The sequence below is a fragment of the Leguminivora glycinivorella genome, chromosome 1 (assembly GCF_023078275.1).
Source record: "Leguminivora glycinivorella isolate SPB_JAAS2020 chromosome 1, LegGlyc_1.1, whole genome shotgun sequence".
NCBI classification, from domain to species: Eukaryota; Metazoa; Arthropoda; class Insecta; order Lepidoptera; family Tortricidae; genus Leguminivora; species Leguminivora glycinivorella.
In genome coordinates this window covers 6,426,538-6,449,147 of record NC_062971.1, presented here as the reverse complement: position 1 = coordinate 6,449,147, position 22,610 = coordinate 6,426,538, and the positions used below count along the sequence as shown (strand labels likewise).

General features: G+C 35.6%; 2 protein-coding genes across 2 annotated transcripts; both read left to right on the top strand.

Annotated features, from left to right (window-relative positions):
• The first annotated feature begins 7,406 nt into the window (after positions 1-7,406).
• LOC125231133 (odorant receptor 49b-like) lies at positions 7,407-12,697 on the top strand. Its single transcript, XM_048136496.1, has 5 exons — positions 7,407-8,212; positions 8,591-8,690; positions 9,519-9,623; positions 12,128-12,283; positions 12,568-12,697. The coding sequence occupies exons 1-5, from the start codon at positions 7,407-7,409 to the stop codon at positions 12,619-12,621; spliced, it is 1,221 nt and encodes a 406-aa protein (XP_047992453.1). The 3' UTR covers positions 12,622-12,697.
• A 564-nt stretch (positions 12,698-13,261) lies between these two features.
• On the top strand, positions 13,262-16,894 carry LOC125229919 (odorant receptor Or2-like). Its single transcript, XM_048134868.1, has 5 exons — positions 13,262-14,117; positions 14,207-14,306; positions 15,556-15,660; positions 16,258-16,413; positions 16,841-16,894. The coding sequence occupies exons 1-5, from the start codon at positions 13,324-13,326 to the stop codon at positions 16,892-16,894; spliced, it is 1,209 nt and encodes a 402-aa protein (XP_047990825.1). The 5' UTR covers positions 13,262-13,323.
• The last annotated feature ends 5,716 nt before the right edge of the window (positions 16,895-22,610 follow it).

Sequence of the window (22,610 nt, the reverse complement as noted above, 5' to 3'; positions counted from 1 at the left end):
CCTTTTCCAGTAATCCCTACGTCTGGATTTTTACGTATAATAAGGGCTTTATTAAAATGTTCTCGTAGATAGTATCAAGAACATATTACGATTACACTATTTTGTTCCTATAGAAAATGCGAATGTACAGTTGTTATTCAATTAAAGATTGATTCAATGATTAGATAATTTGTCATATTATTTACGATGATTTCAAGATCGTCAAAAAACTTTTTTTTTTATACTACGTCGGTGGCAAACAAGCATACGGCCCGCCTGATGTAAAGCGGTCACCGCAACCTATGGACGCCTGCGACTCAAACAGTGTCACATGCGCGTTGCCACCCCATTAGAAACTTGTACATTTCCTTTTGCTGTGTTAAGTACACAGCAAAAAGGAGTGTACAAGTTCCAAGGAGGGTTGGAAACTTGTAGGCGATTCACCTAACCAACATATTATTTACAATTTGTGACCAAAACTATGTCATGTATAACATATCTTAGGCCAACACAAATAAGTGCGTACCTATAAAAAAATAATGATATGTCAAAGAGAATTTTAAATACGTATATAATGCCTACTCGTATTATAACGAAACCAACAACCACAATTTTCAAGCAATATTTAAGTTTTATCAATCCTTGAGAGGCTTACATTTTTCAGTTTGCCCATGTCTGATGTCCATCCTTTGAATGACTGACTGTTCCATCCACGCTCAGGTAAAAAATTTAGTAAAAAATCTATACCTGGGTGCGTAGCCGAATGGCACAAACGCTCACGAAACGCTCACGAAACGAAACGCTAGTAGATAATATCTATCCCTATCGCTCTTGCGTATTCGCGCGACAGAGCCGGACTACGTTTCGTTTTCGTTTGGCGTCGGAGAAATGCCATTCGGCTACGGGGCCTGGGAATTGTTACAAAGCTCGTCCAAACCTATTTTTTGACAGCGCTTCCAGTTCGTGCACAAGAAAATTGTTTATTTTTAACAAGGGTCGATGTCGAGTCAGCATTAATTAATTGCAAAATAATTTCAGACTTGTTTACAGGAAAAAATACCGTTTTCCGTTTAATACCTTACAGTTATTATTTTTTTCTGTTGTTTTATATAAACGGTGAAATAAAACCGGCCAAGAGCGTGTCGGGCCACGTTCAGTGTAGGGTTCTGTAGTTTTCCGTATTTTTCTCAAAAACTACTGAACCTATCAAGTTCAAAACAATTTTTCTAGAAAGGGTTTATAAAGTTCTACTTTTGTGATTTTTTTCATATTTTTTAAACATATGGTTCAAAAGTTAGAGGGGGGGGACGCACTTTTTTTTCCTTTCGGAGCGACTATTTCCGAAAATATTAATATTATCAAAAAACGATCTTAGCAAACCCTTATTCATTTTTAAATACCTATCCAACAATATATCACACGTTGGGGTTGGAATGAAAAAAAATATCAGCCCCCACTTTACATGTAGGGGGGGTACCCTAATAAAACATTTTTTTCCATTTTTTATTTTTGCACTTTATTGGCGTGATTGATATACATATTGGTACCAAATTTCAGCTTTCTAGTGCTAACGGTTACTGAGATTATCCGCGGACGGACGGGTCCCATAACAAAAGTTGTTCATTATGACCTCAAAAGTTTCTATGCATAGTTTGAACGGTACTTTATATTTCACCCTGTAACTGTAATTAAGTTTAAAATACCTATATTAATAAGTATTTTGTAGCTGCCCTTGTAGTGGTGGGTTAGGAATTTTCCCTTTCCTCCCGTGGTGGGTGTCGTCATAGATTAAATATAAAAAGACCATACCACCCCATACATTAAAATGCGACTGCCTAAGAACGTGCATACACTACACCACACATAGATGGCGCCACAAAAAAAATGTCTTGTAGCTTTCGATTATACTTGTAGACGGCGTTAAGTGTCACTTTTGACATAGATTTGTGGCTCGAAAGTGACACTTAACGCCAATCTACAATTAGTAATCGATGGCAACAAGGCGTTTTTTGTGGTGCCATCTATGTGTGGTTTAGTGTATGGTATGATCTTCTGATATTTAATCTATGATGTCATGGAAACCAACTGTAGGATATAGGTGCCCCTTTTGGGAATACAGTCGTAAGTTCGTGTTTATTTGTAGTCCATTATCCTAAACAAATTTAAGCAGTGCTAAATTTTCTCCTTATATTTTTCATGAAAGGGTGCTTCTTCGCAGAGAGAAAATTAAAGCCTCTGTGAAGTCAAACCAAATCAAACTTTTTTTATTAGAACAGTGATATTGAAAAAGTTTGGAGGTTTATTTCAGACATTTGATTTATATCCAAGTTAGCGGATTACTTCTGTATCTGAGCCGTGTTATGTCTTTGCCTGGCTTGTCTCAAAAACTGGGTGAATCTGTATTGATAATATATATATATATATATATATATATATATATATATATATATATATATATATATATATATAGGACATTCTTACACAGATTAACTGAGGCCCACGGTAAGCTCAAGAAGGCTTGTGTTGTGGGTACTCAGACAACGATATATATAATATATAAATACTTATATACATAGAAAACATCCATGACTCAGGAACAAATATCTGTGCTCATCACACAAATAAATGCCCTTACCTTGCCTTATTGATGTTAGGTCATATTAATTTATTTTCACATTTTATAACATAACTGGCTTTTGCCCGCGGCTTCGCTCGCGTTAGAAAGAGACAAAAAGTAGCCTATGTCACTCTCCATCCCTTCAACTATCTCCACTTAAAAAATCACGTCAATTCGTCGCTCCGTTTTGTCGTGAAAGACGGACAAACAAACAGACACACACACTTTCCCATTTATAATATTAGTACCTTATATTGAAGTATGGATACCAACTTTTAATAGGATTTTTTTTAATAATGTACTTTGACTAGCCCATATTTTTGGGCACGTGCCTACACTTGCTATAATTAATTCGCTTGGGACAGGAACTGTATGTAGTGTACCTCATCACCAGCCTTCCATTTCACTTTTTAACCGACTTCTTTACTGAAAATAAAGAAGAAGGAGGTTAAACATTCGGGTTCATTTTATGTATGTTACCTGATTACTCCGAGACCCGTGGTGCGATTTCAATATTTTTTTTGTCCTATGATGATGATTGTTTTAGTGATAATGGTGATGATTTTTTGATCAATACATGTTGACCGATTACTCCGAGACCCGTAGTCCGATTTCAATAATCCTTTTTTTGTTTTAAAGGAGCTACCTCCAAGGTGGTCCCATATTAATCTGGAACTGTTATTATGATGGGATCATGAAGAGTTGAGGGAACTCCTCAATTTTTAAAGGCACATGTATGTATGGTGATTACTATTTGGCTTGGCACCGACTTTAAACATATCCGTCGGTAACGCATATACCTACTGAAAATACTGATAATATTATATTTATTCTTTTTTGAAGTCGGTTGTATTTTCTTGTAAAAAGTTTTTATTTGTTGCAGGGTCTGAATTTACATAATGGATTTTATTCAGATTTATTATATAAGCTTCAATAGGCTACTTTCCTCCTAGTCAAATCAGTTTCTTTTTAAGAACTGTCAAAACGATTTTGAACGACTTGGATATTTTTTTTAAATATGGAATTAATATGAAATCAAATTGAGTGTCATCACGGCCAACTGATTTATTTTTTATTTATCTGAGATTTCGTCTTCTATTTACAAATCGCATTTCTCAGCAAATTTCCTGAATTGTTTTCAAATTGTTGGTGGATTTGAAAATTGAAAAAACGAGTTGAAAATATATCTGTATGTAGGTATTTAAAAATATATTTAGTAGTAACGTTACATAAATCTATTGAAAGAAACGAAGAAAAACGGCCTGACCTTTTCCCAGTACAAAATAATGTGCAGCGATCCGTATTGTTTACAAAATCACGCCCTCAACTTCTTACAATGATAATAGTATCAGGAAAGTCGAGGCATTCCATTATCTCTTAACAAAGTTTTAACAGGCAATTTGCCGAACCCATGTCAAGTTCGCAAAATCACTAATAAAGGCACCTTCGGCCGTCTTTTCTTGCTTTTGTGGATTATTTTTTCAAACTTTTTTTGGATTATTTGACAGTGCATTCAGGAAGATAGTGTATAGTGCATTAAGTTTACGCATAATTGAAAAACATTACTATTTCTTGTTTATATTTTTTTTAACCCGAAATTTTCGTAATTTCATTCAGTCATTGTCAGTTTGTCATCCTCTTTCTTCAGGTATACCTATTTATTAAAACTGAATGGTATTATACCAACATGTTTTTATAATATATTGAGTTATTTGAAGTATTCTACGATTTTAATTATTGATTTGTCATTAGGTTGTGCTGCATGGAGCATACAAAATATAGTTTTATGAATAAATACTCTACGATAACAAATTAACATATGGCCTAATATAGCCTATGGACATCTGTTGTGGGTTGTCGACTCCAACCCTACACCCTCGTTGCAGGTTGAGCTCTGACGACCTTACTTACCTGCAGGAAACAACACTATGAACGTCGTTTATCGTCTTATGGCTGCAAATAAATAAAAACAATGTTTGTAAATAGGTACATGACTAGCAACTAACACTTAATCCATACTCCATACTAATATTATAAATGGGAAAGTGTGTGTGTCTGTTTGTTTGTCCGTCTTTCACGGCAAAACGGAGCGACGAATTGACGTGATTTTTTAAGTGGAGATAGTTGAAGGGATGGATAGTGCCATAGGCTACTTTTTGTATCTTTCTAACGCGAGCGAAGCTGCGGGAAAATGCTAGTCTAAAATAAAACAAGAAGCCGAAGGCCCCTTAACAGCTGGGCGGCACATAAATTGAGTTTTATGAGGAGTTAATAACCTTGTTAGAAACTTTTATCGGTCCTGTGTATCTTTCAGATTAATGCTATATTAAATACCTGGACGAAGTTCCATTATTTCGATCAGGGGACCGATTTTTGAATCTCGAATGCATGAGTTCGACGTTCGAAAGTCTGTGGAAAACGGCGTAATGCTACGACTTTCGAACGGCGAATATTGCGTTCGAGATTCAAAGATCGATCCCCAGATTGCAAAAAAATGGGGAAGGCCTAACGAAGTCTTTAGGTACAAGAAATAAAATTTCATATCACCATTTTGGAAACGCGACGAAGAATCAGTAATGTATTTTTGTTCCCTGTTAGGAGGATCAGAGCAATATTTTTAAATTCAAATTTTTGCATAGTATTATTTATAGTTTACATAAATACTATTTTGAAACATAATAAGTAAATATTCTTTATTGCACTACAAAGATTACAGATTTCAAAATAACAGAATTACATTAAACATATAGGTAGCAACAGGCGGTCTTATCGTTGTAAGCGATTTCTACCAGACAACCTTAGGAAACAGAATGTGTTAACAGTAAATCATTTAACAATTTAATAAATCACTTCGGTCAGATCTCATTTTTATTAAATCTCGTTTCAATAAACGCCGTCACCTTAAATGCATTATTTGGCTCCTTGTAACGCGATCTACAATATCTAGGCCATTTTTTTCAAAGTTGTTCACTCCACTTTTTTTGTAACATAGGTATTTTTTACGCGATTCATACTCAGAATCGCGAGGTCTTTCGATCATTCGACATTTTTCTAACCTACCATTCCGTTACCGCCACACAAATTGTATGAAAAAATTGTAACGGAATGGGAAAAAAACCTTGGGACACTTTTTTCTCCTATAAGGACTGAAAGAGCTCGTGATTCTGAGTGATACCACATAAAAATTTCCAAATCCAAAAAAGTGGGGTGGACAACTTTGAAAAAAAAAATGGACCCTTATACATATCTTTTACTAGATGGCGTTCGCAGTTCTCATTTCCCAGTCTCTCAATAAAAAAAGTAATTCCCACCTTTCAACTTTCCTTCACGTCCCAGCCGGACCTTGTATCATGCATTTCTAATGGCTCATTAACCTCTCAGACAACTCCCCTAAGTGCTTTTCGTGTGAAATGCAAGCCGGTTAATTTGCGGGGCGTTTAGGGTTTCACACCAAACAATTCAACTTGAAGAGAAATACAGGTAAATTGTTAGATATATGTAATATTTATGCCCTCTACTCTCCCTTCCGATTTCGACCATGGTGACTGTTTCAATTTCCATTTCGTTCAATGTAATCTTTGTGATTATTCTGACAGAAATAGGTACCTATTGTTTTGTTATCATATGAAAATTTTCAGGAGGAAAAGCAACCGAACTTTAGTCTATGGGTAAAATTTAATTTTACATACATACATATAATCACGCCTGTATCCCATAAAAGGGTAGACAGAGCACATGAACTACTAAGTTTCAGTGCCACTCTTGGCAAAAAGGAGTTGAAAGAAATCCAAATTGTGACATGGTGTGTGTGTGTGTGTGTGTGTGTGTGTGTGTGTGTGTGTGTGTGTGTGTGTGTGTGTGTGTGATTGTGTGTGTTTACGCTTAAATAAATGACTATACATACTTAGTAAAAGCCTTTGTAATTTTCAAGAGAATAAATGAAAAATTTATAAAATACACAATTACACAGGTATGCTTAATGGGGTAGAAGTGCCCATAAATTTACTATCTTCCTAAGGATGTTTGAATAGAGTTTTATTTTTTAGGTAACTGAACCTGAACCTAACCTGAACTTTCGACAGGTATTATACATCTTTAAAATATGTCTAGGTAGAATTAGAATATGACGCTGACAACACTCAATGGCCTTGACGCTAGCGTACACTGTCTATTCGTATGGGAGTAAGTGAGAGCGCGATATGTCACTAAAAGAGGGCGGCTAGGTACGAAAAGTGCGGAAAAATATTAGAATTAAATAGAAAGATGTATTATTTGTGCAATATGTTTCTTTAGTGTTTTAGATATGTATACTTTTGTTGTATAATTTTAATTAAAGACAACTAAGTGAATAATTGAACGCTATAGAACGGTTTAATGACGAACTCGAGACCAATCTTTGCAATTATTTTCTATCGAGCCGATTTCATTAAATCGTGTATCGAGTACGGCTTTGTTCGTTGAAATATAATTATTAATAACATATAGTTTACTTGCCTTACTAAAACTAACAACTTTTCTTAAAAACCTGCGCAAGTAACATCAATTTTGCGCAATTGGGTCTTGTCAGCCCCTTAACCTCACGACTTTAGACATGATCTTGATCATAATAAACATAAAAATAATCATACATAATACCAATATATGGAACCACAAATATTTGAAGTACGAGTTGATCTTAACAACTTTGTGCATTTTAAATTATTCAACTTTTCTTTTTACATTAGGTACACTGATAATTCAAAATGGTATATAATAAAATTTCCTCACCCTTACTTCGCATTTGCTTCGAAGTATTTTTGAGTAAAGGATAATGGGGATTGTCCAGAAAATAATTTCATTAGCTAAAAGTCTCGAGAATCCGAAACACCCCTTATTAGGCCCATATTTGAAAGGGCTTTATGTTTACGGCTTGTGGCAAACTGAGAGCAAATTTCGTAATACATTTTACAACTTCTTATACTTTCTCGACTTTCTGTTTGTTATTAGTCAACTCGTCGAATTTTGGATTATAAGGCATAATTATTTGGAAGCATTACATAACCTCTCTTTGTCGGCTTTGGGAATGGTTTGCTTATTTAAAAGCGTGTCTTACATTATATGGCAATCCGATTGGAAAAAGTTGGCCGAAGGTATTTCAGCTGAGGAAATAACGCAATCGGAAAACTTGAACGATGCATGTATGGATTTGAAGCAAAGCTATACAAGATACGTAAGGATTCTGACATATTTGTATTGGAACGTCGTCATTTCTACTATCATATTTATGGTTTCGACGCCGTTTTTGAAATACATTACAAGTTCAGTTTACCGAGAGCAGATAAGTAATGGGACGGAGAAACTGCCGCAAATTTTCAGCTCGTGGTTTCCATTCGATAAAACAACAATGCCCGGCTATTCAGTAGCGATCTTCATTCACATACTAATTAATATCCATGGAGGGGGAGTCGTCGCGCTTTATGATTCAAATGCAGTGGCAGTTATGGTATTCATCAGAGGCCAACTGGCTATGTTACGGGAAAAATGCAAACATCTCTTTGATGACTACGACTCGGTGAATCGTGAAATAATACTGGCTAGAATTATGGAGTGTCATCGCCATCATAATTTTATCTTGAAGTAGGTATTTCATAAATATATTTTTGTGAACTAAAACATTTTGAAAAATCCCCCGACCGCGACATAGTAGACCGAGTTTCGTGAAACATGGCTAAGAACACTCCCAAATAACTCAGTTTTCAGAGAAAAAAATTAAATCTAAATCGGTTCATTCGTTCGGGAGTTACGATGCCACAGACAGACACACACAGACATACAGACAAACAGACAGATAGACACGTCAAACTTATAACGCCCCGTCGTTTTTGCGTCGGGGGATAAAAATGAAGCGTGTGAAATAAAAACGCACAAATTTATTTAATCAAAAAGAGGTTTTCCAGGAATATTTGTTTATTTGTTTGAATATAAAATATCATTAATTATGTGTAACATTTTCAGACACAGCTCATTGTTTGCCTCTTTATTATCGCCGGTAATGTTTCTGTATGTTCTTGTTTGTTCCGGCATGATATGCTGCAGCGTCATACAGTATACTTCTGTGAGTACCTATCTAGTTATTTATTTTGCAAGAGGGAAAACTGTTGAAGGTATGGTATCCGCTCGTACAAATATGAATATCTGTGTGTTCAACTGTTCACGCCAGGGTACGTAGCTGAATGGCACAAACGCTCACGAAACGAAACGCTAGTAGATATCTATCTCTATCGCTCTTGCGTATTGGCGCGACAGAGCCAGACTACCTTTCGCGGCGTTTCGTTTTCGTTTCGCGTCGGAGAAATGCCATTCGGCTACGGGGCCAGTAATAGATTTGAGGTGCGTGAACTTACTTATTTTTATAATGATAGTACAGTTGACAGTGACAAATAAAAATTATATTATTTTCTTCTTGAATGACATATTCTTCTTGAAAGTGGTACAAAAAGTGGAATTTCTTTTCCAGTTGGTGTTGTGAATACTAATTTCTTAATGACGTTTTTTGTATCAAAAACCTGATTGATAATTGTTACTAATTAATTGCATTTTTACTTGTTAAAAAAATAACAAAAGTTTTGTATTATGCACAGAATATATATTTTACTAGCTTTTGCCCGCGGCTTCGCTCGCGCTAGAAAGAGACAAAAAGTAGCCTATGTCACTCTCCATCCCTTCAACTATCTCCACCTAAAAAATCACGTCAATCCGTCGCTCCGTTTTGCCAGGAAAGACGGACAAACAAACAGACACACACACTTTCCCATTTATAATATTAGTATGATGCACGCGGGAATACTTTGGAAGTTGGAAATAAACGTTTATGTAATTAGCTGTTAAGAATTAAGGATTTTGTCTTTGCATTGACGATATTGTATAGAACTTTTTTGTTCAGGAAGAAGCAACGGCGGCGCAAAAAGTCTGGGTGCTGCAATACACTACGGCTCTTGTTTCCCAACTATTCTTGTATTGTTGGCATAGCAATGAAGTACTTGTTGAGGTGAGAAGTTATTTCTCTTCTAATATGCATATTTCTATACACCTTTGAATATTTATTTAGATTTTCTATTTTAATTTTTGTTAATTTATCAGTTATATGTAAAAAAATATTAGGTAGGTACCTAATTATCCCATAAGTACGTCATAAACGCCCAAGAACTATCTAACGAAACTGCGTCCTGTGACCCAGGGTTTCCTAGCTCAGGACACAGGGTCGTGATTTTCTGAAATTGTTAATTCATATATTATATTATAAACTTTTTTCATTTTCATTCTTTCCTCTTTTATTACAAAATAGTATTGCTTAACTAAAATGAACGATACACTTACGTAGTATTCATTATTTTAGTGTTAAAATGTATGTCAGTCTCTTGCGGCCAACACACGCATTTACTATACAGAGTGTAACAAAAATGGTGGTGATCCGTTTAAGGGCGTACTCAGTATTGTATTCTTATCAGGAAAAAGTAGAAGAAAATTTTTTTTTCGCTAAAAATATCTTCACTTTTGTATGAGCCGGGCCGCGCGAATCGGTCGAATCTCCATACAAAGATAAAAAAATTTTTTGCGAAAAAAAATTTTTATCCTACTTTTTCCTGATGAGAATACGATATTCAATACGCCCTTAACGGATCACCACCATTTTTGTTACACCCTGTAGGTACCTATTGTTTTATACAACCATGTATAAGCGTCTACCCGCTTTAGGCGGCCTACCCGATTTAGGCTTGGTTACCCCATTCCTACTTATGTCCTTACAATATGCTGCCAAAAAAATACAGAATTATAAAATATAATACTGGATGAATAATGCGAAATCCCGGCCGCACAGTATTGTGGTTACAGATTTATTTGCTGGGAGCCCTCTTGTTGTGGCGAGGAATGATAAATAAAAATAATTAATAGAAGTCTAAAGTAAAGCAATCTATCTCCTTCATTTATTTTTATTTTACCTAGGTGAATAAAATTATACATGAAAGTAAGGAGTAATTAGAAACAAGGAAGTTGATTTCCTCAGCTTTTATTATTTGAGAGGGTCACCTTTAATCGTGATTTGATCAAATTTCCTGCCGTGATTTTCAGCTTTTTGGGAATGAATTCTTGGAAAAATCATAAACTGGCGTAATTGTAATGTTTTGAAAAGATTTAGCTTAGCTACAGTCGCGTTTAGTTATAGTTACATCAAATTACATCTACCTACTCACAGGATCATACATAGGTATGGACCAATTTAGCATTATGCATGTATAAGGTGTTAACAAATTAGTCACGAATATTTTTACGGCTGATAGTACTCCGTTCCTGGGGTATATTTTATGTATGAAACATCATAGCTTAGGTTATGTTTTTTTGGAGAAAACTAGGAAACTTTGCTAAGTTAAAATACCCTGTTAGTGTAATCATTTAATGAAAACTCATTGAACAGGCTTTAGTATCTAAGTTATTTGTTTTAATGTTAATTAACGTCCCTTAAAATATCCGTGACTAATTTGCTAACACCTTATATTTTATTAGTTCACGTAAGCGTGTTGGTTTAACTGATCGCGACTGTAAATGTGTTTCAATCCATTGATTGTAGACACTACTAAATGACGGGTTTGTTGTGACATCACCAAGACACCACTTTTCATTACGTCATAATATGACGGGTAATCGGATGCAAACACGACGAGACCAATTGTGTCGCTTAACTTCAAAACTGGTTAAATCCATTCTGCTATAAGATTGATTATCTTTCAGATATTTTCTTTTTATGTATTCGACCTACCTACCCATCCTACCGACTGCGCCAATGTTAGATAAATAAAAGATCGAGATCCGTAGCAGACTGATTTATTTCAAATGTACAACTATTTACCGACATACTTATGAATCTACTACGTAACACAAAAATTCATATAATTTTCATAAAGTTGGAGAGAAAGAGCGGTATTATGGTAAGGTACTCATTATAGATCAAGAAGAGTATCTACCTACATCTGTCTCTTTAAGTACTTATATGTTAAGCATCATGAGTATACACGAACTGACAAGAACGTCAAGTTGTTAGTGCTTGACAAAATAAAAATATTGACAATCCTTTTATCGAGAAATAGCCTAACATAAGATTATTAATTACCCTTAATAATAATCTCTTAAATCTTGAATAGTCATGTAGGAAATTGTGTAATGTTTAGTGTTATTATTATTGTCTATTTATTTTCAAAAATGTGACATTTGTATGAAATTTTATGTTATATACATACACATAAATTCAAGCCTATATTTCCTAAACGGGGTAGGCAGAGCACATGAAACTACTCAATATTCAGTGCCACTGCAATAATTAATGACATAATTATAATAATTGATGACATATTGTAATGTAAACTTACATCGATGAACTAAATATCGGAAGGAAGTCACTAGTGTCACTTCGTTCATGCCAGAACAATATCTAGGTATAATCATGAGAGTGTACATGATGTCATTTTTTCTATGTCTATGTATTTTTGTTTCAAACAGTCTCAAAATGTGGATGGCGGCGTGTACGAAAGTGAGTGGTGGAAGGGAGACGCACGTATACGCAAGCAGCTGGCCATACTTGGCGGGAAACTTACGCACAGCATCGTTTTCAACGCCGGACCCTTTACCACACTCTGCGTGCCTACCTTCATTGACGTACGTTTTAAATATGTATTTATAATATTATATTGTGTTAAACTAGATAGAAGGAATTCAAAAAAAGCGAACAGCTACGCTACGGTTAGCCGTGCTAACTTTACCACTTAGAACAGAAAAAGGTTTTCTTTTAAGTTTTTGTGAGCTATATTTACCTTCAACTATCGCAACTTTAACTTTGTGGTTTATATTGTAGGTTATGCCAAGTTTGGCGGTACATAGACATTGTATAAGTTTTAATTTTGCATCACGCAAAATTTACCTAAGTTTTGTTTTTATTTCAGGTAATTAAGGGCTCTTACAGTTTCTTCACGCTTCTTACACAAATGCAAGAATAACTGCGTCGCTATACATTTACGTTTGTGTACTTACATTACTTCCATTTGCGAAAAGAAAATAAAAATCACAATCTCACCCTCGTTTTGTAATTTCTTTTCATCTTCCATTATCGACATCGTTCGTCGAAGACCCTAAAAATGGTAAAACATTTCTTCTTTCCTTTAATACCTCGTCAGAGAATGGTACTTTTGATAATTACATGTTTGATATCAATCATTGGAAAAAATATTTGCGATAAATTGGTATATCGGAATAGGGGAAATTACATGTTTTAATAAAATACATGGTTCGTATTTGTTTTCCATAAGGTGACGCAATGTATCATTTAAAAAGACATGTGTCCGTCCCTTAGTTAGGTAAATGATAGGTTGAAATCGCTACACAATAAAATACGTTTTGTTGTTTGTACATTTTTGCTTCACTTTAATTATAACTTGTATAAGTACGTATTTTGCCAACGTCTTAGTGTAACATTACAGTAATAATCTGAAGAACTTTAATTTCAATTTCTTGCCACGTTTCATAATGCTTAAATAACATTAAGCTTTTTAAATCTATATAAGCAAAGACGAATGAATCTTCAAGTGTTACGAAATTAAAAGAAAATTGTATGAGAAAACGTATTATTTCTATTCCCTAAGTAAATTGAAGTCAATCCGAAAAAAACTTTCAACTACATCACACGGCAAGACGTGAGGGAAATGTTAAAGAAATATGCGGCCAGATTGGAGGACCCAAATCATCCGTTGCTCGGGCCAACGCTCTGGGGTCTCCAGAGCTGGGGGATGTATCAACCGAATATTGGGCTCAGTCGTATCATTTACAATTTGATTCATCTTGCCGCTATACTATTTGTAGTGAGCCAATACGTAGAACTTTGGTTTGTAAGGGCAGACTTGGAGTTAGTCTTAAGGAATCTCTCTGTCACGATGCTCAGCTCGGTTTGCGTCGTGAAAGCGGGCACATTCGTCGTTTGGCAGCCATATTGGCAAGATGTAATTCAGTTTGTGTCAACATTGGAAAGAGGCCAACTGGAGAAAAAAGACAAGACGACTTGCGCAATTATTGAAGGTTACACGAAGTACTCCAGGAATGTAACTTATTTTTATTGGTGTCTTGTTACAGCCACGGTATTTATAGTGATACTGGCGCCTTTAGGAGTTTTTCTGTCATCTTCGGAGCAACGTGAACTAATGTTGAATGGAACTATTCCTTTCCCGGAAATAATGAGCTCTTGGGTACCTTTCGACAAAACACAGGGTTTTGGTTACTGGTTTCAGATAGTGGAGCATTCTGTCATTTGTTTTTACGGAGGTGGGATCGTTGCAAATTACGACGCGAACACGGTGGCTCTAATGTCATTTTTTTGTGGACAACTCGAGCTTTTGGTAGCAAATACTAAAAGACTGTTTAGCGAAGATAATAATCTCGTTGGTTACTCAGAAGCAATGGAGAGAATAAAACAATGTCACATGCATCACCTGTCATTGATTAAGTAACATAATTAATTATTGTTCAATAAGTAATATTATTTTATCCGTTTTATATTCAAAAACGTTGTAATAGTATTATTGTCTGTTTTAGGTACTCAAAAATATTAAACTCTCTGCTGTCTCCTGTGATGTTTTTATACGTAGTAATTTGTTCACTTATGATATGCGCCAGTGCGATTCTCTTGACTAAAGTAAGTATTTCAAGCATTTTATTTCCAACATTATTTCAAAAAGCTACTTATCTTCTATAAAATGCATTTTGCCGTTCAGCGAGCAGGATATGTTACAAAGTAGTCGAAGTGGAAGTAAGATAATTTAAATATAGAATGAAAACCGCGATGCAATTTCAGTTTACGAATAGTTCTATACGCTCGCATACTTATCTAGTTAAACTTGTAACGCAAGAAGATTTGCTGTATGTAATATTACGTATTTGCAGAACTAAGTTCAGCAATCTGTGCAAGTAAAAAACAAAAGCTATAAATCACTAATGACGAAATGACGTGGACATAAATAAATCAACTTTCGAACTGTGTTGGAAAAAGGAATCTGTATTTATTCATACATGAGACAATAGACATATTAAAACTAAAACTAGCATAAAACTTCACTAGTTTAAACCTAAAATAACCCTTGAGACATTTAACCAAGGATGCTCGCTGTAATTTCACAGTGTATCGCAACGCTGATACGTTGTGCGAGTATGCTGCCAGCTTTTCAACGATTTGTGCAAAAAACTTGGGATCCCATGAGCCTAAGTTTTAATACTATAAATAGGACAAAATTGTACCCTCTAACAAGGCATTTAATATAATAAATATTTATGACGTGTCACGGCGCTTTCCGCCTCACACGCGTTTACATTTAGTCCGTGGGAAGTGAGACGATGTAAGGTGCATTAGAGTTACTCTGAAAATGGGATAGTTTTGCACACGTTATTATAATAGTTAACATAAGGATAATGAAGATATCTCAATAAAGGAAACAGTTATTTAAATAAAAGGGGTCGGGAAGATGCAGCTCTCGAGCCGTATGCAGATGTTTGGATATACTGCGTTCTTTCGAATTACCCAATAATTCTACTCCATAAGTGTCGTAAGAATGACAGTTTACTATTTTACTCAAAGGGACTGCAATTGGACTTTTTCGCAAAACCATTAAGGCTGGCGTGTCATTTCCAAAATTTGCGTACTCCACTCTCAAATTTTTATGTGCGGAAGAAACATCATCCTACAAATACCTTAAACACCACACCTGCCAACGTAGCCAACTGGCAATATTGTCGACGCTAGACACCGACAGAAATGCATTCTGGCTCTGTCGCGCCAATACGCAAGAGCGATAGAGATAGATAGCTACGAAACAGATATTATCGTGAGCGTTTATTCATTCGGATACGTACCATGTAATATAATTCTCATGTCATCCTGTTGTTTTCAGGAAGGGACGACAACTATGCAGCGGATGTGGGTAGCAGAATACCTGGTATCACTCATTGCGCAACTATTTTTATATTGCTGGCATAGCAACGAAGTGTATTTTATGGTGAGGCTGTTTCTTTTGTCGGTCTAATATTCGCATATTCACATTTTGTTCACATGTTGTCAATCTTGAATATACAGTGTCGTATAAAAATATGTATTACATTGTCGAAAACAAGAATGCTGGAAAAACTTGCCGGGTGTCGACATTATGTGGATTCATTTGAGCTCATAATTATCCCACACCTGACAAAATTTAGTCCCCCGGACATACCAGAAGTCAAATTAATATCTGTTTGGATTATTTCCTAATAAACTCAACACGGATTTCCATGCGGATTTTACTTATCAGATGAGTGAATCATGAGGAATTTTGAACTATAAAACTCCCATGAGACTCAAACATATTTAAAAATATTTCAAGCTTGTAACCTGCTTAAAATATTTTTAATCATGAGGAAGTTTATAATTTGTTAAGAATTTGTGTTACCCGTGCGATGCCTGAGCGGATCGCCAGTAATTTAATATAATTTAACAATTTATCTTGTCTGAAAAGTTTTGATTATGTGTCATAAATGTTGTAATTTCCTCGCGTTTGTCCCAACTTCATGCCACGGTTTTGTTACACGTGTCAAGTAAAACTTTCCCCAATGTTTTTCAGAGCGAGAGAGTAGATAGAGGTATATATGAGAGTGAGTGGTGGCGCTGCGGGGTTGACTTGCGACGCTGCGTTCTTCTGCTGGGCGGACAGCTGCGGAAGACCATCATATTTGAAGCTGGGCCTTTCACCAAGCTTACTATTGCTACTTTCGTCGCGGTATGAAGCTTCCTGATGCCATACTATTACTTACATCATAATCATTCACTTGCCCTTTTCCTTAGAAGTCTTCTTCCATTCCTCTCTTTCAGCCGTCACTTCCATACTAATAATACTAATACATATTGTCTTTAAGTGCAAATTTTGTCTGTGTGTCTGTGTGTTAACTCTCCGCGCGTGAGCCGGAAACTGATTTAGATTAAATTTGGCTCAAAAATTGTATTTTTGTAAACGTGAGAATGATATAGGATAGTTTGCTTCCTGTAATAGACAACATATCTATCCGCCTGTTGTCTGCCTCTATTTATAATCATTTGTTTTGTCTCCGCTGTATCTTTTTTCTGTATCTCTTGCTGAGGTGTGCCAATAAAGAGTATTCTATCTATCTATCTATCTATCTATATTTATGTTTAAAATTTAATTTCAGATTCTCAAGGGATCATACAGCTACTACACATTGTTAAGCAACAATGAAGGTTAAATTTATAAAGCATCATAGATGAAACATATGTAGTAAAAAGTAGAATGAGAGACAGAATACACTTAGAGGAAATAGAGAGAAGAATGTACAAGAATTCACTACTATGAGTAATAAAAAAAGTTGATATTTTATATTTATTTCACATACCCATTTCCAAAATATGTAGAACTTCTCTGAAAAACTTTTATATTATATGATTATTGTCTAGAAAATCGTGTCTAGTTTTGACTTACTTGACTAACGATGCCTATGTTATGATGTTGCGACAAATGCTGAGTGTCACTTCACTTCTTTTTCGAAACCACCCTCAGCATTGTAATTTCATTTATTTCGTAGATTTAAGCTCATTTTGATTTCGTTGTTAAAGTGTTTCGAACAAAGTTTAATATTTCATTCATTTAAGTTTATCTTCAGTTAAAAGATGTCATAGTTCTAGTCACGAACTCATAAAATCCATACTGTTAGCATTAATAATATATATATTCTCATTTTAAGTGAATTGTACAAATTCTTATGGGAATAAAGAATCTTTAAACCTAACTCATGTTTCTACTATATTATACAAACAACTCCGAGCTCGTAGACTAGCGTAGGATTTCATCTGAAAGCTTCCTTGAAAGCCTTCGACTAACTTAATCTTTAGGGAAAGGTCTCCGCTCATGGGCGCTGAGATGAAGTTATCGGGAGAAGCCGCAACTTTTACTCGGTTATTGCGATACTGATAATAAAACTATATTTATATTTATTTTTCTACTCCCGAACTGTTATTCGTCGTTTACAGAGTCGTGTATAGATCTTTAAAACCCTTCAAGTCTATTCCCCAAAGCCAGCCCCCGACAGCTTTCCGCGCATGCGTGCAGTAACGAAAAAATTGAAAACGCATTGTTTGGCTCTGTAACCATGGCAACGCATTGTTATAACGATACTGCGCGCGTGCGCGGGATGGCTTTGGGCAGCTGGGCTGACAGTGCAAACCTTTGCGTCAAAATACAGGAAACAGTGTGAATTTCACGAAAGTTATTCTAGAAAACTATTAAAAACCGGCCAAGAGCGTGTCGGGCCACGCTCAGTGTAGGGTTCCGTAGTTTTCCGTATTTTTCTCAAAAACTACTAAACCTATCAAGTTCAAAACAATTTTCCTAGAAAGTCTTTATAACGTTCTACTTTTGTGATTTTTTTCATATTTTTTAAACATATGGTTCAAAAGTTAGAGGGGGGGGACGCACTTTTTTTTCCTTTGGGAGCGATTATTTCCGAAAATATTAATATTATCAAAAAACTATTTTAGGAAACCCTTATTCATTTTTAAATACCTATCCAACAATATATCACACGTTGGGGTTGGAATGAAAAAAAATATCAGCCCCCACTTTACATGTAGGGGGGGTACCCAAATATAACATTTTTTTTCCACTTTTTATTTTTGCACTTTGTTGGCGTGATTGATATACATATTGGTACCAAATTTCAGCTTTCTAGTGCTAACGGTTACTGAGATTATCCGCGGACGGACGGACGGACGGACGGACGGACGGACGGACGGACAGACAGACATGGCGAAACTATAAGGGTTCCTAGTTGACTACGGAACCCTAAAAAGTAAGAGCATGGTCGTAGAAAAAGTATTGCATGCAACGGTGTTCAACTGAGTCACAGTATAATAAAGAGTACTATCGTACAGTATGGCCACTTCCACTCCCCGCTAAAAGTGCCACCCACCCCCTCTCGGTTACCTCACAGTTACCGCCTGTCAAAAACGCGAACAGTCGAAAAAGATATGGGTTAAATTGTGGCGTAGGCGATAGGCTGGCAACCTGTCAATGCAATGTCACAATTTGGATTTCTTGCAACCCCTTTTTGCCAATAGTGGCACTGAAACTTAGTAGTTCATGTGCTCTGCCTACCCCTTTATGGGATACAGACGTGATTATATGTATGTACACAGTCAAAAAAGTAATAAACAGCGTATAAACATTATTATTTATTAAATATGATGAAGTCAAATTCAATTTCCGTGAGACTCCTTAATATTTGCGTAATACCGAGCAAAATTAATCTTGTTTCAAGTACCAAGAGCACGAATGAAATTATCGCTGCCGCTGAAGTGCGATAATGAAGGGAAAATAACATTAGATTTCAGACATTTTTTTTCCTCCTTGCGTTATCCCGGCATTTGCCGCGGCTCATGGGAGCCTGGGGTCCGCTTTGACAACTAATCCCAAGATTTGGCGTAGGCACTAGTTTTACGAAAGCGACTGCCATCTGACCTTCCAACCCGGAGGGTAACCAGGCCTTATTGGGATTAGTCCGGTTTCCTCACGATGTTTTCCTTCACCGAAAAGCGACTGGCAAATATCAAATGACATTTCGCACATAAGTTCCGAAAAACTCATTGGTACGAGCCGGGGTTCGAACCCGCGACCTCCGGATCGAAAGTCGCACGCTCTTACCGCTAGGCCACCAGCGCTTATTAGATTTCAGACATAACCTCCTTTAAAGGAAAACACCCTTATTGTATTTTTCAGTACAGATGGTGTTTTTTTTACGCACTAGTGCGAGGAGTGGTTCATTACATGCCAGGTCGAAACTTCGGAGGGCCATCTGTACTGAAGTAGTACATTACGATACAAGTGCGTAAAAAAGGAAGTTCGAAACGAGTGGCGATAAATTGAAACACGACCGAAGGGAGTGTTTTAAATCGACACGAGTTACGAATTTCCTTTTCGCACGTGTATCGTACGACGTTTTTCAGTACAGATGAGCCTCCGAAGTTTCGATCTGGCATATAATGAACCACTTTTCGCACTAGTGCGTAAAAAAACGCCATCTGTACTGAAAAACGTCGTTACGATACACGTGCGAAAAGGAAATTTCCTCGTGTCTATTTAAAAAACACTCCCTTCGTTGGTGTTTTAATTAATCGCCACTCGATTCGAACTTTCGTTTTTCCGCACTTGTATCGTAATTTTACCGTGTCATTTAACCCATTCAGTCAAGTCAGTAACGTCAACAATGTCCACATGTTATTTAAACTATACAAATGCACATTTTGATTGCAAAATTTTAAAGTTACTGTTAATATAGAAAACGGAATCAGAGACCCAACGAGTCTATAAAAATCTGATCTTATCACGTAAACGGCCATCTTAATTGCCTCAAAGATAAGTCGCCAAATCTCAATCTTATCCGGAATTCTCGCTTGATCCCGTCCTAACTGGATTGAGCTGGATTTATCCTATTCTCCACGTCATTATTCAGTGGTAAAACGGCTTAAATCATATTTCGATAAGTACAAACAAACACGAATAGGTCACGTACTTGTGTGCCATGTTTGTTAGTGTTAGGTTTAATATTTTAAAGTAAGTTTTTGGTCGCTTAAGACTTTATGTTTTTGAGGGTAGGACTCTGAAATCCGACCGCAAATACGTGATGTGGAATACATGTGAGTTGGCGTTTTGTTTGTGTCAATTCGACATTGTTGGACCCTTCATAATCTCATAATGCGGGATAATTTTGAGTTTTACAGTGGCTAGAAATGTCTTATTTTCCGAACCGACTACCTATTTATTTATCAGATATATCTATGTTTTTTGTTTGCTTCGAGCTTTGTATGTGAAGCTGTGGTTTTACACCGGGAAGGTCTGTTAAAATCCTCATATTTAGTCATTTTTAAAACAAAATATATAACAAAACTTAGTGAAGAGGCATCTCTTGCCTTTTATACTAAGGTATTTTAGGTGTGTAGCCATTATTACCTTAAATTTATGAGTCTCACCTCCTATAAATACGTATCAAATTGGTTATAAAATTTTTATGACATACTTACGAGAAGTAGTACCTTTGAAAGCGCAAATTCTTCCGTATTCAATGTTTGTTAAGTATATACCTATAATATTATTCAAATAACATGAATTAAACATTATTGTTATCTACATTTTTATGCTTGCTCATTTAAAAGCTTATTTTAACTCTTTCTGATCTCTGATACATGTTTAAAAAAATAAATAACACATAGCTTTTTTGTGAAATCAACGAAGTGTCTACTAACTAAATTTTCATTATGATATTGATAGTAATATAGGCATCTCCTGTTAATTGATGTGAACGTTTTGTTAAAATTAAATAATTGCCTTCAATTTTTTATCAGGCGCTTTCCAAATTACCTACTTATTCCATGCAAAATAATAGCAAAAGTAAATTTAAACATAAATCAACATCTCAATGAGTCAAAGTCTAAACAATTCACTCGCGGGCTCAATGCAAGTTTGATTAACAACTGGATATATGAGAAGATTTGAAGAGGGTTTCAGCCCAACAAACTATTCAAATATGGGATTGGGCGAAGTTTGATAGCTATAGAGAAGTAAATATGAAAACAGTTGAGTGGACTTGAGAGAAACAAGAAACTTGGTTCAATGGTTAAGGGTGACAACTTTATCTATTTCAGAAACTAACCTGTTAACATATTTGTGGTTATTAATTAGAACAGAATTAAGTGCCCTGAGTCTGTTACGTTTGGATGATTATTAATATTAGTATGGATTTAAAAAACACCTCAGTTTACAAAACTTTTCTTCTCGCTATTTAACTTTTTGAATAACATTCCAAAATGTAAAACACGTACGATGAAATGAACAATACTTTAGCTTGTTTCCAACCTTTGGCACAGAAAGTTGGCTTTTGGTTGACGAAGTTTAAGGTAACGGCGGCTATCAACGCGGGTATCGAAATCGACGTCCATTACCGCCGCATTTGCAAATACGCATTTTATAGGCAAACCGACCAATTTCTTAAAAAAAGTTACTCACACAAAGGAAGCCTGTTTAGTTGACTAACGCACATATAGGCGATAGAGAGTGTGAATGAAAGAAGACGCTCGCTATTTGACAGTTTTTGCCACGGGGCCGCGAGAAGAGGTTGTGTCATACTGACGTGTGACGCTAAACATAAGTGAACTCCAATCTCATTTAGTAGTTTACGTAATAATTATGGCAAACAGGTGAAAGTTATGCATTTCAAATTATTGTTTATAGTTTTCTACATGACTTCTGAGTACTTTTTACGTATTGTTTAGCCTGGAAATGCGTTTAAAGTAGAAATTAAAAGACAGCGGTGAAAGGCGCCATTTCGTGAGTAGATTCTATTACTGTGGTATACCACGGTAATAGTTAAAGTAGTGATATTAGTTCTTTTTGCTTTATTTTAAGTATATGTGATCAGTTATATAATGTCTTACAGTTGTTTCAATCTTGATCTATTAACGCTATCAAAGAACTATTTACGCGGTATGAAAATTATTCAACAAAACCTTAATTTTTAGCAAAAACTTCATGACTGATTTCGTAGTTTCTATGAAAACCGTTAATTTGTCAATTTTTTAAATATTGACATAAAGTCTGATGCTTACTTACCAGTTATGTAAGCTTGGTTTTAATATAAGGTTGCAATATTTTATTTTGATTTGTAATGAAAATACATCTGTATGACTTTGTTTTTATGGGTCGGAATTAGATTTTATAATACTCCAATTTATGCCTATTACCGATGGTACGATCAGATAACCCTCGGTAATAGAATATATAAGAATCTATTACCGATCCATGCAATACTTGTTTGGGTCGGTAATGGGTTCCTATAGAAGTATCTATTACCGAGCGACATATTAGTCTTGTATCAAAATATGACATTTAGTGTACCGTAAGTACAGATTTCTTAG